Source organism: Amblyomma maculatum, chromosome 9, assembly GCF_055883805.1.
Source record: "Amblyomma maculatum isolate TAMU_Amacu chromosome 9, ASM5588380v1, whole genome shotgun sequence".
Classification (NCBI taxonomy): domain Eukaryota; kingdom Metazoa; phylum Arthropoda; class Arachnida; order Ixodida; family Ixodidae; genus Amblyomma; species Amblyomma maculatum.
This window is the reverse complement of record NC_139352.1, coordinates 78,623,899-78,642,252: the sequence shown is the minus strand read 5'-3', so window position 1 is coordinate 78,642,252 and position 18,354 is coordinate 78,623,899. Positions and strand designations below refer to the sequence as shown.

Sequence of the window (18,354 nt, the reverse complement as noted above, 5' to 3'; positions counted from 1 at the left end):
GCCCTTCAGTCCAGGCAGTGGGAATGGAAAGCATGTTCCCCTATGTTTATTACTCTTTCTCACTTGGCAACATTGCTCTGCCAAGGCAGCAGGAAACTGCTGTGACAACTGCATCTCAGAATGCAACAAGAGGCAACACACACTCCGGAGAAACTGAAAAATGATGTGTGTGCTGTTAATAATTTGTTTAAAGGACAATAAAACTTCTGATTCGGTTTGGTTTGTAGGGTAATGTCCCAAAGCAACTCGGGCTATGAGGCACGCCGTAGTGGAGGACTCCGCATATTTCGACAACCTGGGGTTCTTTAACATGCACCGAGATCGCAGAGCACACGGACATCACTCCATTTCGCCTCCATCGAAACGCAGCTGGCAGCGGTCGGGCTCGAATCCGGGGTACTCTGGCATAAAAGTCGGGCATCTTGACCACTGCGCCACCACAACGAGGCTCACACATATCAGTAGAAAGGACTGAACCCAATTCTGATACTTTCGAAAACTCCATATCAATCTACTCCATACGAGCAACAAGAAAGGTTAATTTTAACAATGATCTTTTTATTCTAGCAAAAATAAGAGATCATGCAATGGCAAATGTCAGGTCGACTGAACCCCAATGGTTTGAACAAAACGAATATTTCTGCGCTGAATTTGCAAGCATGTTCAAATTTTAGGATGAAAGGAATTCTGCACATCAGCTGTGTCTTCGTTCCTCTTCATAAAGACCCTGAACAGCATACAAATTTTGTTCCAATAAAAATCAGTTCTGTGGCTCTTTCTGGCTATGCTGATGATTGTCCAGCAGCAAAAGATGCATTAAGTGCTTGAAACATTATACTGAAGAATTTTTCCACCTTACAGTTCAAGCCCAATGTCAAGACCGAAATGGATTCCATGATCCCTGTTGGGAAGTGAATTGCAGTGTAGCCTGGTCTTGGAGATCCCTGAAAAGAAAACAGAGCTGATGCACCATTTTCCTGACATCTGTACATCTTTTGGTCATAGATTCAAAAGCTCCACTTTCAGTGAAAACAGTGCTGTGTCATTAGAATGCGATAATATAGTGATACAGAGCAGATTGCAACTGATACAGCGAGTGGGATGAAGGCACGCACAACAGAAACAAATCTGTGCCAGTTTCCCTCCCTGCTACTTCTCGCATACCATTTGCTCGTATCGCATCCCTAAGGGACTTTTATGGTGCACCAGACTTTCCCTCTTTTGTATAAAAATTGCAACGCAACATATTTAAGGCATCAGCTGCATACCGTTAAATAAAGCTGTACAACACTTTGACAAACTCTATGCCAGTCTCTCAATGCTAAAACAGCAAGCAAAACTGTCAAGTGGAGAGTATGGACCTTGAAAATGTGGCCAAATGGCATGAAGAGCTAGGTAGATGGTATGAGCTGCAAAAACACAAGAATTCTAGACCGGGAGTTGACAATATCAAAGGTATTTTAAACATATGTTGTTCCACTGGAATGTCTCGCTGCTTTTGCATGACCACTGGTTTAATGCCATGCTTAAACCTGCATTTTATGCAACCTGATGGTGCATTGTTAGATTGAGCATTGTATGCCACATTACATGCTATCAAACGGAGGTCTCTTTTGCTGTTTAATGAAGTTGCTGATAAGAAAAGGCTCCGGAACACTGAGCAAAAACAGGAGCTTGAAGCAGCTGCTAGAAAAACACCAGCCATGGCTGCAACAGGCAATATGGTGAAAGAATATCAATTTCAGCGGCATTCAGAATGCACGAATGGACAAAATGGCTTGCAAACAAAATAGCTTCGTCACTGCTCTGTGACCACCACTCAGTCCTGTGCACAAATAAATGTAGGAGTTGAATTGAAAGCACAAATCACCAGGGATATTAGAGAACTGTGATGCATGTACTGAAGCCCGTCTCTCGTAGGCGTACTATGCTGATTCAACCTGAGACGCTCATCAGCGACCTGTGATTAATAAGCGCAGCATGCAGGTACCTCGTCCTACTGCGTGCCGTAAGCCGTTATTTGCGTATGTGTAGTGGCGGCTCGCGATACCGCCAGGCGGTACGATAGGAGGGCATACAGACGCTGTGCTCTAATGTTATAACTTGGCGGCGCCACTTCAGCGATCGTCCGACGAAGAGTCACTCGAGCTGCTGCTCATCCTCTTCCTCTTTTTCTTCTTTTTGTGGCGGGACTCCTTATCGTCCCGGGAGTGCTTGCTCCTCTTGCGGTCGCTCTTTTTGCTCTTGCGGCAGTTGTCCCGGCTCCGGCGCCGCGCTTCTTCGTCATCGCCGCCTTCGCGGCTTCCCGACTTCCTTCGAGGGGACCGCGACCGATGTTTCTTCTTCTCTTTCTTTTTCTTCTTCTTCCTGGACCTGTCGGCTGACGAAGCGCGACGGCTGGCTCCGGACGACGACGCCGCGGCCGCGCGCGCTAGGTTGAGCTGCGTCGGCGGAGACACGAACTCCTCTTCGTCGCTGTCGTCCTCCGAGCTCGTGCTGCTCACGTCCAGGACGATGTCCTTGTTCGGGTTGGCCTTGAGAAAGTTGCGGCATTGGTAGGTGAAGTGGCCCGGGTAGCCGCACTTCTTGCACGCCGGCCGCACCGTGTCTGACGGTTGATTCGTCAGGCGGGCCATCACCTCGCGCAGGGTCGACTCCATAGCGGCGGTCACAACAGATACGATCTTGACGAGCGGCGAACGAAAACCACTCACTGTTCAGACACGAAGAGCATTACCAAACGCCTCCGCACGCCAAAAGTGCTGGAAATATAGCAGTTGGGGATGCGTACGCAGTAGTTCGCAGGCAAACACAGCTAGCGTACCTCGGACGATTCACCTTGTGATTCGTGTCAACTCAGTGCTGGATAGTTGGCTGGCAGTCGTCACATCAAGGGTCACATTGCCCGAGAATATTTTGATTGGTTTTATTCACAAGATAACTGTCACAATGCTACTGTTTATAAAAAATGTGGTTATCTTTTTTTCATTCTGCGACAGCGTCTGATGCATGTAAATCGTTTCGTTAGCTGTGTTTGGCCAACTCGCACAAAACAAAAGGCAACTCTGAAAAGGGTAATGGCCGCGCGCAGCAATTTGCGAAACCGTAACTCATGTAACTGTTCGTTCCGGCTCCAGGAAGTTGGTCTTTTATTTTCCTTGTTTCGCTGTAGGTAGCGTCGCCTTTGATATCGCGTTGCACTGGCTGCACACCGGCTGCGACCACCTGTGGACGTCAAACTTCAAATAACGCCTCTTCGAGCTGGGACACTCATTCCGAACATGAGCTGAGCTGCGCTAACTTCATTAGCTGATACCTGTGCAGAACCCCGGCGACTTCGCTAGAGCTCGGCAGCATTTATGCCGTAACTTCAGGGGGAGTTGGCGAGCCTCCTGCAGCATCAAAAGATGGGTAAGATAGCATGGACTCTTCTTTTCACTTGCTGATTTCATGCAAATGTTTCAATGTTTCCAAACACATTTGCGACTCGCAGATTCAAGTTCCTGCTTTCAAAAAAAAAAAAAAAAAAAAGGAATTAAAAAGCATCAGCGAGAAAAATCTCTCTTAGGTCATTTCTAAATCATGTCTGATTCGCTCAGAGCAGCGAGTCCTGCTTACAAGAATCTGGTCGCAATCAAATTTATCTTGTTTAAATCCAGGCAAAAGACTCATACAGGCGCATTTGACGCTCACAATGCAGGTGCTGTTCTAGGGAAAACATCTGAAGGTGCAACCACGGAAGCACAGATGGAATCTTGCATATTCTGCAAAATTGTAGCAGGGAAGGACCCGAAAACAACGCTGCTGTACCAGGTGCGCCAGCTGTTTTGGATTATACTCTCTCAAACATGTGGGCGAAAATTTCAATGCCGGCCTTTTGTTTTTATTGCGTGGAGCAGAGGGGTTAGAAGCAAAACTTTTCATTATTGGTTCCAGGACGAAGAGTATGTTGTCTTTCAAGACATTCACCCAGCTTCAACCCACCACTACTTAATTGTCCCGAAGAAGCACCTCAAGGATGTCAAATCACTAACATACAATGACATACCTATTGGTGAGTGCAACACGAACATTTTGAGATGAAATTGCATGCTTCTATGGTCAGGTGCTTATTCTGGCAGAGAAAAAATATGAAGGAGTGAATTAACATTCGTTGCAATGATTCAATGCAAGAACATAGTTGAGGTAAAAAGGGAATATGCTTGCCAGTACTTACATATGGGGCAGCAACTAGGAGGCTAGTGAGAAGGCCTGCAACTAAACAGAAAATATTCTAGCTAGCCAAGAAAAAAATGATAGGCGAGTTAGATGGGAAGCAATCAGACTACTAAATGGAGCAATCCTGAGTTAATAGTGAGTACCTAGTCGAAGTCAAGGAGAAAAAAATGGCAGCTGTTTAACTGCTATTACACGCAAAGGTCAAGTGATAGCTCTGGCCTGGCTCAATGCTATATTGCAGGATTGTTGTATGCTGTATTGTGGAGGTTCGAAGCCAGCAATATATTTGCTCAAAGCGAAGGGAATGCGAGAGGTCAGTGAGGAAAAGTGGAGCGAAAGAAAGAGAGCGTCTACGGCTTTTGTTGATGCCATCATCGGCAAAACCGGTGAGGCACTGGTGAAACCTGCACTCTGGCTGCGCGGTAGGATGGGGCTGCAAAGCTTCTCAAGTGTTTGACGAGGAAAAGGCATGGAGTTATGAATACAGTAATGAGTAGAGAAAAGGTGCAGCAATAGTTCCCGAGACTTCAAAAATAGCCGCACGCGTGGTGAAGAGCTGAGTGACAAGCCCAGTATCCAGACCAATGAAATTGGTCGACGAGCGAGCCATGAACTACGGTTTGATTGAAAATGGATGAATGGTGCTAATTGGCTGATAAATATCCCTATGTTGCATTCACAGCTATTTACACAACTGTTGAGGAAATTCTCAGATATCGCAAATTAAATGCCATATGGGTCAAAAAATACTTCCCGACGAAGATAAAAAGCAGACACTGTCAAATGGACCAGTGTTTTTCGACCAAATTTGAGTCAGCAAAGATGTCTTATTTTCCCACATTGTTATGGGCGATAAGATGTTGACATCCTACACCAACCTAAAGATAAGACAACAATCAAAGTAGTAGCACTATTCAGATTCATCAAAACCAAATAATACTAGATTTCCTTTCTCGAGTTATGAAATGATGGCTACCATTTTCTGGGATGAAAATGGCATTCATTTGGTTGATTTTATGGAACATGGCACAATTACAGCTGACGCGCACTGCGAAAAGTCACCAAGATGAGGCCCGTGTGATAAAAAATTTACGGTGTGGGAAACTGCCTGGAATAGTCCTCCTCCATGACAATGCTCATCTCCAAACCACCGCCTTAACCAAGGAGGGGATTAAAGATTTTGGTTCATAACTTTCTGATCACCACCATACAGTCCTGGCCTTGCACTTAGCAACTGCATCCTTTTTTTGCACTTGAAACAGTACCTTTGGGGACTACGGTTTGAAGACGACAATGAAATCAAAGCCACTGTTGTCAGTTGGTTTAATTCAAAGTGAGGAACTTCTATGCAGAGGAATTTAAGGAGCTGGTAATGTGTTATGAAAAGTACTCAGAAGTGGACGGCAATATAGAATCAGTTCAAAACAAATCAGCACGTTTCATTTTATCGAACTTTCATCGCACCGCCAGCGTGACCGCCATGAAATCAAACCTAATTTTACCACTTCTAGCAACGCGCCGCAGACTTGCGCGACTGTACCTCTTTCACAAAATATTTTATCACGAAGTACTACATGATGAATTGCTCGTACCACCCACATACATATCTTCACGCCTTGATCATGCACACAAAATCTGCCTAATTTCATGCAACACCAAAGCATTTTCTGACTCGTTTATACCTCGCACATCTGTGGACTGGAACCACCTTCCTTCGTCAGTGGCTACAATTGAGCGGTTACCATTGTTCCAGTTATCTGTGTCCAATGTTGCGCAATGATGCCTAGCACAAAAGTGCTTTACATATATGCTATAATGTACTGATGTTTATGTATGACCATGATCTGCTTATTTGTTTGTTTGTTTGTTTGTTTGTTTTTCTCACTATTTCATTACATGCTGTACGTTTTTATATGTGCCAAATGTTTTGTTGTAATCCCCACTCCCCTCTGTAATGTTTTACCTTGAGGGTACCAATAAAATAAAATAAATAAATAAATAATGTAGAAAAGTGAGGCCAGTTTGCAGGAAACTAAAACCGTCATGAAATAGCTTTACTCACAGATATACAATTGCTTGACCTTGCTTTCCAAATATGCCTGTAATTGCAGGTTTAGCAGGATATCATTTGGACCTTTGTGTTTGTGCTTTGTCTGAAAGGTGGATGGTAATGTAAAGGCAGATATGTGGCTAATCTGTGTTTTTCTTTAATTGTAAATAATTAAAACAGTAAGGCATGCCAAAGTAAGCAAGTTTTTGCACAAAAACAGGGCTTTGAAGGTTCAGTCAACAAATTCAGACCAAGTTTGTCTTGCAGTTCAGAGTTTGTTTGTTTGTTTTTTTTTTGTTTTTTGTTTTTTTTTTTTTTTTTTTTTGTTTTGCTTCTCATTCATCAGAGTGGGATTATTAAATTTTTCTACACTGTCCAACAACTTCTGCACAGTCAGCAGTCTGCCATAACATTGGATTTGTTTCCCTCGCCTCTTTTTCACTGTTTCATTGCTGGCCGTATGATTGACGATGAACTCTGAAAATATGCAGAGATTGCAATTTCTATGGTTCCAAACAGGCCAACTTTCATTATCCGCTAGAGACTATTGAGTGCAGTGTTGTGTGCAACTTGCTTATCAAATTATTGAACGAAATGCAGCCCATACTTACATACACAGAAATCACTAGCAAGCCAACTTTGCAGGAACCACCACCTAGTTTCAGCCAAGGAATGCAGAGTCTTTGTCTACTAGACTTTCTTTCAGCCTCCATTTAAGCAGTGTTGTCTTTTGTTTCAGTGAATCGTCTGGTTGAGATTGGGAGGCAAGTGCTAGAGCAGCGTGGTGGAAGCCTGGACACATCAAGGTGTGTTCTTGTCGCTTCTGTGTTGTACTTGTCTAGTAAAGCTCGCAGTATAGTCACAGGGCCTCTGCGGTGTTAACATAATTTAATCTCGGAAACCAGGTACAGCAGTAGTGCTACCCGATGGAGGAAAACAAATTATTCAAGCAAGGATGAAGTTCTGTCAGTTGTCTGTTCTGATGGGTAGAGCACAGAACAGTGGTGTAAATTGCGACGGGGGTGAAGGTAAGGTCCTGATCTTTTCACTTGGGGGGAGACACAGCATGTAAGTTTCCCCCCACCCAGAGGTTTTGTCCCCCTGGCCTACTTGGTCGGAATCGAATGATACAAGCACACACACCGCACAGTGAAGCCGCAGGAGCAAGGAGAAGAATAAGGTGTGCGAAAAACAGGATTGTCATAATTACAATCTGTCAATATATAGTGACATGCCATGACTATGTGTGATTGTATATTTAATTTAACCTCAAGCCTCTGTGCTTCTGTTATATAGTCAATCTGTGATTGATGCTGAGTTGGTAAGGGCTAGTCCCGTGCATTCGAGGGTTGGCATCTCGAAAACCTTCAAAGCTTTTTTCTGGGTCTTTCTTGTTTGGACCTGGCAAACATATTAATATTGCGTGACAAAAGCACTGACAGACAGGTGCGACTCTTTTCTTGGCGGCATGCATAAAACAACTTAGTGTTAGCTGGTCATCTTTATTTTAAAGAAAGAAGTAAATAAAACAAGTTGAACGACCCTTCCCCTGTCACTTTCTGGTGCAAGACGTCTGCAGAAGCTGGTATCTATATAGGGCCTAGCTCTACTCGCTACCACTTCCGTCCAGACCCGACCTCAGCATGCTACCAGTTTCTAATTATTGACCCGATCCAGGGCTATATCAGTCGGTCCTGTGTAGGCCCATTTGCTTTTTGTGAATACACCTCACTTTTGCAAAGTAAGAAAAAGAGAGAGAAAAACTACAAGCGGTAAACAAGCATCCAGGTAGCAGGTGGAAAAGTTACAGAAAGCAAAAAGCGCATCACAAGTTTGTATCAGCGACAAGTGCCTAATGAGGCTGAGCACAACTAGAAAACTCAGGATGTAAAAACAGCACTGCATGCCATATCCTTTTCAATGGCTTGTGGGGCAAAAATCTAGGGACTGTTGTGGATTGTTGTTGTGGAGTTTCATCCAACTAGCGGATGTAAGGAGCAGCCAATGAACAGGCATTCTGGCTTTGAGGTGAGCACACCTTTACTTACATGACGAGAAGACTTCTTATAGCAGCAGGCAATGTTGAATTGTGCCTTTAAGAGCACACTTCCCCTTCGAGCAGGGTTGGGGGAGATGACTAGTTATGGATATATAACTTTTCAAGAGCTGCATTTTATGCCGTTATAAAGCTGATGCTGCGCTGTGATATGTTCTACCAAAACACTGTAATCAGTCAGTGCTGTTAACATTAACTGATTGTATAGCATTTATATTAAAAACAAATTACCCCGCCGGGGTGGCGCTGTGGACAGGCGCTCGACTACTGTGCCCAAGGATGCAGGATCGAATCGCGGCTTCGGCGGCCGCTTTTCGGTGGAGGCGAAAAGCTATAGGCGCCCATTGTGCTGTACGATGTCAGTGCACGCGAAAAACCCGAGGTGGTCGAAATTACCGGAGCCCTCCACTTAGTCGCTTTGTCTTCGCTTTGGGACGTTAAGCCCCCAAAACGAAACACCAAACCAGAAACAAATTAAAATGCGCATATGCAAAATGGATGCCACAGCTAGCTAGCATTTGCCAAAACCAGCAGTTTAGTTTATGAGCAAAAAATATGAGAGTGGCTTTGCCATAGCAAAGTGTAATTTTTGCATACACAAGCTAGAAATGATTTTGCAATTAATAGGCATTAGACTTAGCTAAGCCTATTGAATCAAACTTTAAAAGGTGTAATCACATCCAGTGTGTTCTGCAACATACAGCTGTAATGGCACCAGGCTTTAACTTAGACAGATGCAACCTGGAAATAAGGGAAACTATATCAAGGTTAGAAGCGCACACTAAAAAAAAAAATGCCAGAGGGAACCAATATGTATAGATGACATGGAGGATATGGCACAGAACAATTGCAAGCCATATCTACCATGGCACTGATCCTATTTTTTCTTTTGAGATGTGGTTGGTGGATTTGATTTTTCTTTTTCAACATTTAGGTTACACGTGCACGTTAGCAGCGCCTTAATTGCCCTCTAAATTAGGAGTGGCACCAAGGTTTTAACAATGTGGTTTGATGTGGGCGAGCCGAAATTTAGGGAAGAAGCCTGCTTGGCTCGTCCCCTCGTAAGGATAAGATTCAGAAATTAGCAGTGCCTTCAATTTTGTATCCCGAGCCTATTTATCCGAAGCGTCATGTCAGTTTTCAATGCGATCTTGGTAAATGTTTATGGCTTTGCGCCCCGATGAACAAGAACATGCGCCTCTTCTTGGTGCGAGGGATTACTTCCTGAACACCCCTGTACAACACAAATTGCGGAAGCAAGAGTTTCATATATTAATGCGACTGCATTAAAGGCCTCGTTCTTCTGAAACACCAGAGTCAATGTTGTCGGCGTTTTGAGAAGGGAAAAAAAAAAACGTGTTTTGATTGGCTGGAGGTTTATGTGACGTCACGAAACCACATGACATGGCCGAGTTGCCAGGAGCTACCAACTTGGCAAATTCATTTGAAATGAAAGGGTGAGATATGCGAATAATCGACTCCCCGGGAGCTTTGGTCGTTGTGGTAAAAACGTTTACTTAATGTTAGTTATAGCTATCCACGGTAGACAGAGCCCTCAACTCCGATGGCTGTCGCGATACAGCGCTCCCTTTGAATCTTTAGTCGGATGAGCTATCCCAGGCACGCTTGTACGGCTTGGTTAAAGCGGGGCTTTGTATCTGTGTCCGGTGATCTTCCACATAATGGGATAATTTGCGATAGTGTACCGAGTGAAGTGTGAAATAATAGAGGGAGGAATTAAGAGGTCAGACATTAAGCGCTCAGGAAACAGCGCGAACGAGGATCCGCTTAGGTTTCCCCAAAACTCCCCATGATTTTTTTTTTCGGTGTGTTCACATGTTAAGTTCCTGTTGCGTGGAACTACGCAAAAGCTTGGAGTGTATGGATACAACCCAACCCCGCTTAAACCACAGACGTTCATTTAGCTTACCAAAACGATGTATGCAATCAATGACGGCGGGGAGCAAGGGGAAGTGGCTATTGGTACTCCAAAAATTTTCCCGGCCGCAGCAAAATTTGCCGAGCCTTTATTCATGCCTTTAAGGGGGATGTCTCATAGCAGAGGCATCATGCCTCCCCATATAGTTGTGCTCCCCGCGGCACATAACTCCTCTGCGCGACGTCATCACGGGTGACCCGTCACCGTCACTGCGTATAATACGTGTCCAACCATTACGGGAACATTCAGTGCACACGTGTACACCCTCTTAACTTTCCTGCGGTGTCTGTGCAGGAAAGTCAGCTTTTCAGGACATCTAAAGGTCGATCGTGTGCGACAATAGGCATGAGAGGCGTTTTATTGCCTGCACCCGCGTGCCGTTTCCTGCGGGGCCTCGTATGTAGGTCAAACGGGGCGATGCATCAAAATGACCGCCCCAGATAACGCGCATCGTCTCTGGATGACAATTGTCCCCAAAAGCCGACTAGTGATCCATTACAAATTGTGTAAAGGTTGCGCTTCGCTTTTTGAGCGGTGCACTGTATCATAAAATATGTTACCCAGAGAAGCGCGCCAGGGAAATTTTCGAAGCCTTTATCGTTGCACGTAAAGGGGCTTCACGTGCAAGCAAACCTTCAGTATCTTTGTCACGCCACGAGTTGGCCTGTATTTTAACTCTTTATTGACTGACGAGGCTGCAGTTTTCATTTTATTTTATTAAACTAAACCAATCTACGTGCATACGCACCATGCATCGATGTGGTGTCATCGCCCGAATTCCGTTGTCACGGACGCTGCCGCCCCTGCTGGACGCCCATTCGGTGTCCGGCCTTGTCGCCTGCCACCTGCCGTAGCTATGCCCGTGAGGAGGACCGCGCTATATATGCAGCCAAAGTTGACAGCCTACGCTCTTAGACAGAGTCTATATCTAAGAACGTTGACCAGAGCCCAAGCCGTACGACTGGGCCTGTGTGGCCTGTATAAAAGTACTATGGTCTCGGACTCTACTAATACAAGGGTAGCGGACGGTTCGATACGCATCTCTTGCCAACTAGGCCACGTGATGTGGTCACGTGACGTCACAATCCCTGCCAACTAATCAGTTCCCGGTCATGTGACCTGCCAACTACCATTTTCCAGAGGCCTATGTGCCCAAGATGTTTCGCCCTTCATGTCAATTTCATCGCGGCAGTGTTAACTCTGCAATTGGAGTAAAGGCATTCGTTAAAGTCAGAACGTCTGAGTTGTCATGGAAGGTAAATACGTCTGCGTTCGCAGATTTGTCGCATCAGTTACGCGTCTGATCGTCCGGTATATACTTTTTTTTTTTAAATTTTTTTGCAGGTTCGGCTTCCACTGGCCCCCGTTCACGAGCATCTCGCACCTGCATCTGCACGTGATCGCTCCCGCCGCTGATATGTCCGCGATAGGACGCTTCATATTCATGCCCGGCTCGCCATGGTTCTCGCTGGTGCGTAACACACTGTTGCTGTGACACTGCATTAGTGACTGCAATCACAACGGAAAGCAGCTAAATTTCTTGCAGCGCATATTATTATATATATCGAATGGGATACGCCGATCTATGCATTCAAGTTAACTCCTCGTTCTTCTCCCACGATTATATCACTTGAATTTTCAGCTATGTAAGATACGATCAGAATCGGAACACTTACTGGCAGTCATATGCGCCACGTATATGTATATATTTGGCTTGCTACGTGGACACAATCCCGAATTCTGCTAAAACGCCATTCGCGATGAAGATCGAACCTTTCTGATGGAACTCGGTCCGGAACAATCGGTTCCGGCGCGCCTCTGTGGAGTCGCTTCGGAACCCTAAAAACTCGCATTAGACTCTATAGTGCCCCCTTTTGAGTGGGAAAAGAAGTTGCACTCGCAACAGCACACGCGGTGGCGCAGAAAGCGAAGCTTTAGTCCGAGTGCTCACCGAGTTGTGCGGCTGAGTCTCGGAGGGCCGATCCTCAGTTCATATATGACTAGTAAGTTTGCTTTCGGAAGCATGAAGCAAAGCTACCTAGGGACGTACTTTAATTACTTGCCTAATGCGCGCAGTTTAAGTATCTAAAACTTTGGCCGAGCAAGGGAGTCATTACGCATGGTTAAATATAGAAAAAAAAAATGAAATGTAAAAACGGGCCAGAATATAGGCAGCTGCAACAAATACTTGATCCCGTGCCCGTGATTATAAACAGAACACATTCTCCATCATTGTTTCCATGATCAGGAGCGTATCAACTTGTGTAACTTCAGTAATGGCCCGTAATGTCTACAACGTCAGCACTAGAGTTCACTTTAGGAAACTCGCAGCGTTAGGCACAGAGAGTATCGAACAGCGAAGTCCCTTCTATAGATCTGGTTTTCATTTGCTCTCGGATTGTGGCGGAAATTTTTGTCTCCTAGTCCCATCATACGGCTTGATATTGTAGCGTGTGCAACAGCAGCCGCTAGGCGGCAGCTCATCGAGAGTCTCGTGCGCGGACTGGAAGAAGTGGTCTCGTGGCGTTCGAGAAGAAGCTGAAGTCGGCTGCTGTCTCTCAGTGCTCTCTGGACCTACTCTTCTGTGCCTTCTAGGTCAACCCCCCTATTAAAACCAACCTTCTGGTTACGGGCCTAAACGGCTACGTGACACTGGTGAAGGTGAGGCCTTGAATTACATGTCTCGGGCCTCTCGCAGTCGCTCATCGAGTCTCAACCGGCTTCCGCTCGTGTCGACACCCGTTCATCGCTGCAGCCGTCGCCTCCGAGGTCTGGCGCCGGAATTTGCTCCTCTACCTGAACCGACGCCAGCTGATCAGCAGTTCGAGACTTCTGTAATGGCACAGGCAAGTCAGCACCAGTTGCTGCTTCAGCAGCCTCGTACGCCCCCCAGTTTCCATGGCGCTACTGGGGAAGATGTCGACGACTGGATCGACCAGTTCGAGCGAGTGGCGCAATTCAATCAGTGGAGCCCTGCTCAGAAGCTGCACAATGTGTATTTCGCCCTTGAGGACTGCGCAAAAACATGGTATGAGAATAGGGAAGCCAGTCTTCAAAGCTGGGATTCCTTTCGCCAGCAGCTGCGGGACACTTTTGCCAGCCATGACCGCCGTGATCGCGCACGCCGCCTCCTAGAAGCTCGTGTGCAACTACCAAACGAGAGCGTGGCCATGTTCGCTGAGGACGTGACGCGTCTTTGCCGACGGGCTGATCCCGACATGACAGAATCGGCAAAGTTGCGCCACCTGATGCAGGGCGTAAAAGAACCCCTTTTCGCTGGTCTGGTTCGGAGTCCACCTCAAACCGTCGCGGACTTCATCAATGAAGCTACCCTCATTGAGCGAGCCCTGCAGCAAAGATACCGGCGCACGGAGTCTGCCTGTGGTCAGCCCTTCAGCAGTGTGGCCACATTGAACGGATCCACTGACGATCACTCTCTGCGTGAGCTTATCCGCGAGGTAGTTCGTGAGGAGCTCCTCAAGTTCAACCTTGGATCGCCTAACCCGACTGCCGTGGCTGTCACCGAAGCCGTGCGGGAAGAAATACGTCAGACATTGTCCCCGCCTGAGTCACCGTCGGAGCCACGTTCTATGAACTACGCAGCGGCTCTTCGTCGGCCTGCAGTGCCTCCTGCGCAACAGCTTCGATTCGAAGCACAACCGCCACCCACTTTGCAGCCACCGTTCTACCAACCGTCCTTCCAGCCGCCATACCAGCAGAGTCTCGTCATACAGCCGTCCGCTCCTCAGCCACTATACCAGCAGAGCCCCGTCATGCAGCCACCGGTTCGGAAGGCAGACGTCTGGCGCACTCCTCGCCAACGGCCGCTGTGCTATCACTGTGGAGAACCCGGCCACTTGTACCGTCGTTGTCCATACCGTGAGCTCGGTCTTCGGGGTTTTTCTCGGGATTCCCCGCGTCCCCGGGTCGGCGAACGCCCTCCAGAAATCGAGGAATACCTCGCAACCCGTGCAACCTCTTCGAGCAACCGTACACAGTCTTCTCCCGCGCGCTACTCGTCACCTAGCCGCCGTGATTTTAATGATGCGCCGAGGCGCCGGTCGCCAAGCCCACACCGGGGAAACTGAAGGCGGCGACCTCAGGGGGGCAGGTTGCTGACGAACGGAACCGATATCCCGAAGACCCCCCCGTGACGACTCAGTCCGATGCTGGTACTAGGACGCCGCCGCCACATGAATCCGAAACTCCCAATCAACCTCAAGCCGATCAAGTTGTTAGCGCCGACCTTTCCGTTCTCGTCGACGGACAACCAGTAACAGCTTTGGTAGACACCGGAGCAGACTTCTCAATAATAAGCAAAAATTTCGCAGATCGGCTCTCTAAGGTGAAAACTGAATGGCTGGGGCCGCAAATTCGTACTGCTGGCGGTCACCTTATGACGCCGATCGGACGATGCACTGCCCGAGTAACCATCGCCGATTCAGCCTTTGTAGCCGTTTTTGTTATCCTGCCACACTGCTGCAAGGATCTCATACTCGGCATGGACTTTTTACGTGAGCATGGGGCGATTATTAATGTTCCTCGCCGTACTGTAACGTTTTCGACGCCTGCAACGATGACCGCTGACTCAGAAAGACGCCACGCACCTTTACGTATCGTTGACGCGGATGTATTCATGCCGCCGCGTTCGTCTGCTCTCGTCGCAGTCAGGTGCGACGATCAGTCCTGTGCTGCCGGTGTTGCCGAACAGAACATAGAGCTTCTGTTACATCATGGAGTCTGTGTTGCACGCGGTATAGTTCATCTGACTAATGGTCTAGCTCACGTACTGATTACGAACTTCGGGAACGAACGGCAACGCATCGCTAAAGGCACCACGGTAGCTTACTTTGAAGGTGTCGCAGAAGCAGCCCACGGCTGCTTTGTTCTTGAGACCTACACGTCTGCCAGCCAAACGCCCAACTTCGACCCTGATGTGAATCCCGCTCTATCACCGGCAGAGAAGGACAGACTCGTTGGGCTACTCTTTCACTTTCAAGACTGCTTCTCATCCGCCTCCGCGGTTAAACAGACGCCCTTGACCAAGCACCGCATAATAACCGACGACCGCACCCGACCAGTCAGACAGAACCCCTACCGAGTGTCACCGCGGGAACGCGAAGTCATTGCTCAACAGGTCGACGAGATGTTAAATGACGGTGTCATCCAGCCATCGAGGAGTCCCTGGGCTTCGCCTGTTGTCCTCGTTAAGAAGAAAGACGGAAGTTTAAGGTTCTGTGTGGACTACCGTAAGCTCAATCAGGTCACAAAAAAAGACGTCTACCCGCTGCCACGCATTGATGACTCATTAGACCGGTTGCGCCACGCGCGCTACTTTTCATCGCTTGATCTCAAGAGCGGTTACTGGCAGATCGAAGTCGATGAACGTGATCGCGAGAAGACAGCGTTTGTCACGCCCGATGGACTTTATGAATTCAAAGTCCTACCTTTCGGATTGTGCTCCGCTCCAGCGACATTTCAGCGAATGATGGACGCAGTTCTATCTGGTCTTAAATGGCAAATGTGTCTAGTCTACCTGGACGACGTTGTTGTGTTTTCACCAACGTTCGAGGAACACCTCCAACGTCTCTCCGCTGTGCTACGGGCTATCAGATCTGCCGGCCTCACGTTAAAACCACAAAAGTGTCACTTTGGCTATGAAGAGCTCATGTTCTTGGGCCACCGTGTATAAGTCTGGACGTCAGCACAACGACGCTGACTGCTTGTCCCGTTCACCTGTCGAGGCTGCGCGGGAAGACGAAGAACCAGACTTTCCCCTTATCGCAGCCGTCGACGCGCTCACTGTTTCGCAGCAGCAACGTAATGATCCGGCTCTCGCACCACTTATTGATTTTCTAGAAGAGCGCACTACAGAAATTCCCCGTCTCTTCGCCAGAACGCATTCGTCGTTTTGCATGCGAAACAATGTTTTATACAAGGTCAACTTCGCTCCGACGGGAAGAGATTATCTGTTCGTCGTACCAGAGTCTCTTCGCGAAGAAATCTTACAGGCATGTCATGACGAGCCCACCGCGGGTCACCTGGGGTATGCTCGAACTCTGGCCCGAATTAAGAAGAGTTATTATTGGCCAAACCTTGCGGCCGCAGTACGCCATTACGTGAGAACATGCCATGATTGTCAGCGACGAAAAACACCGCCTGTGAAACCGGCCGGTTTACTACATCCTGTTCAAGTGCCAAGATACCCATTCGAACAAGTTGGCATGGATTTGTTGGGTCCTTTCCCAATTTCTGATTCCGGCAACAGGTGGATAATTGTCGCTACAGATTACCTTACGCGTTACGCTGAAACGAAGGCCCTCCAGCGTGGTACGGCAATCGAGGCAGCGAAATTTTTCATCGAACGCATAGTCCTCAGGCACGGCGCCCCGAGAGTTATAATAACGGACCGAGCACTGCCAAGCTACTGGAATCTGTCATGCAGCTAAGCGGCACTACCCATCGCAGGTCAACAGCCTACCATCCACAAACTAATGGCTTGACAGAACGTCTGAACAAAACTCTCGCCGACATGATGTCCATGTACGTGGATGTTGAACATCGGTCTTGGGATGACGTCCTCCCGTACGTCACGTTCGCGTACAACACGGCGCAGCAGGAAACAACGCAAATGACGCCTTTCTCCTTATTGTATGGCCGTGAAGTTTCGACAATGCTCGAAGCCATGTTGCCCCACGACGGCCGTGACCTCGAAGTTGGCGCCGAGGAGTTCACTCAACGCGCAGAACAAGCGCGACAGCTGGCGAGGGCACGCATCCGGAACCAGCAAGGTCGAGACGCCCAGCGGTACGATCACCGCCACCGTGTAGTGACTTTCGAACCGGGCGACAGAGTGTGGCTCTGGACTCCGATTCGACGTCGGGGACTATCCGAAAAACTTCTGAAACAGTACTTTGGCCCATACAAAGTGCTCCGTCAGCTGAGCGACGTGACTTACGAAGTGCTTCCGGACGGCTTTTCTTCTACTCGTCGTCAGCAGAAATCCGAGGTTGCTCATGTCGTGCGCATGAAACCGTACTTTTCGCGAGAAAATTAGCGCAACGCCTACCGCATGTTTCTTGCTTTATTTTTTTTTCTTTCTGCTTTTGAATTCATCAAACTCACATTTATTTTTTTAGAGAGGGGGGGTAATGTAGCGTGTGCAACAGCAGCCGCTAGGCGGCAGCTCATCGAGAGTCTCGTGCGCGGACTGGAAGAAGTGGTCTCGTGGCGTTCGAGAAGAAGCTGAAGTCGGCTGCTGTCTCTCAGTGCTCTCTGGACCTACTCTTCTGTGCCTTCTAGGTCAACCCCCCTATTAAAACCAACCTTCTGGTTACGGGCCTAAACGGCTACGTGACAATATTGTGCTGTAACAAGTTTAGCTTCATTTTATCGGGGAACAGCTAGTGGACTCCTCTTCTCCACGCGCTTCATATCTCGGCAGCGTAATGTCTTCCGCATATCCTACCTTGAGTTTCGCTTTTTTAACTGCGCTGCACAACTATGGCAAGTACCGCCTTTTTGCGGTATTAAAATGCACGCACAACGGACTAAGAACAGCTGTTATTGCTTGATATTGCTGCGTGTGGTTTGGTCTTTCAAGTAATATTTGAAAGCTTTCAGGCGTCATATGGCGCCTCCGGGCATTCACGATCCATCAGCAGCAGACTGCGCACCAAAAGAAAAGGGTGCACTTATTAAACGAGCACGAACAAATTTACTTTTTAATGGCCAAACTATGTGTGCGAATGCGTAAGTCATTCAAGTACGACACGCCAGACGCGTATCTCGCACGGTAAGCAGCGGCGGCTTTTTGTCTTCGACGCAGGTGGACGACACCATAGCCTACCTGGAGCGCTCACGGCCCGTCGCGCCGGCGTCCTGACGTGCTTCTGCTTGCGCTGTTCTCCTCGTCTATCGGACGCAATAAATAATTGTTACATTCCGAAATTGCCCAGTACGTGCTACGTGTAGTGTCCGGCGAATCGTCGACCGTTCAGACTGTGCAAGGCGTGGCCTAGCTGTCACAACTGTGTGTACGACTGCCGTCAGTGTTAACTGCAACGCATCTGCCTTGCGACCACGTTTTGT

General features: G+C 47.8%; 2 protein-coding genes across 2 annotated transcripts; one reads left to right on the top strand and one right to left on the bottom strand.

Annotated features, from left to right (window-relative positions):
• Positions 1-4: 4 nt before the first annotated feature.
• On the bottom strand, positions 5-2,873 carry LOC146179536 (uncharacterized). The gene is made up of 2 exons (XM_084579190.1): positions 1,871-2,873; positions 5-944 (listed from the first exon to the last, which is right to left on the bottom strand). Exon 1 carries the CDS (start codon positions 2,658-2,660, stop codon positions 2,118-2,120), a length of 543 nt encoding a protein of 180 aa, XP_084435316.1. The 5' UTR covers positions 2,661-2,873; the 3' UTR covers positions 5-944; positions 1,871-2,117.
• On the top strand, positions 2,424-18,213 carry LOC146179535 (adenosine 5'-monophosphoramidase HINT3-like). The gene is made up of 7 exons (XM_084579191.1): positions 2,424-2,559; positions 3,177-3,411; positions 3,701-3,813; positions 3,937-4,054; positions 7,008-7,074; positions 11,608-11,734; positions 18,092-18,213. Exons 2-7 carry the CDS (start codon positions 3,408-3,410, stop codon positions 18,146-18,148), a joined length of 486 nt encoding a protein of 161 aa, XP_084435317.1. The 5' UTR covers positions 2,424-2,559; positions 3,177-3,407; the 3' UTR covers positions 18,149-18,213.
• The last annotated feature ends 141 nt before the right edge of the window (positions 18,214-18,354 follow it).

What these genes read in the sequence shown, in the direction of transcription:
- LOC146179536 (XM_084579190.1), bottom strand. Translation starts at nt 2,660, where the DNA reads ATGGAGTCGACCCTGCGCGAGGTGATGGCCCGCCTGACGAATCAACCG.
- LOC146179535 (XM_084579191.1), top strand. An exon ending in ATACAATGACATACCTATTG is followed by an intron (nt 4,055 to 7,007) that starts GTGAGTGCAACA and finishes CTTTTGTTTCAG; the next exon opens with TGAATCGTCTGGTTGAGATT. An exon ending in GCTCGCCATGGTTCTCGCTG is followed by an intron (nt 11,735 to 18,091) that starts GTGCGTAACACA and finishes TCTTCGACGCAG; the next exon opens with GTGGACGACACCATAGCCTA.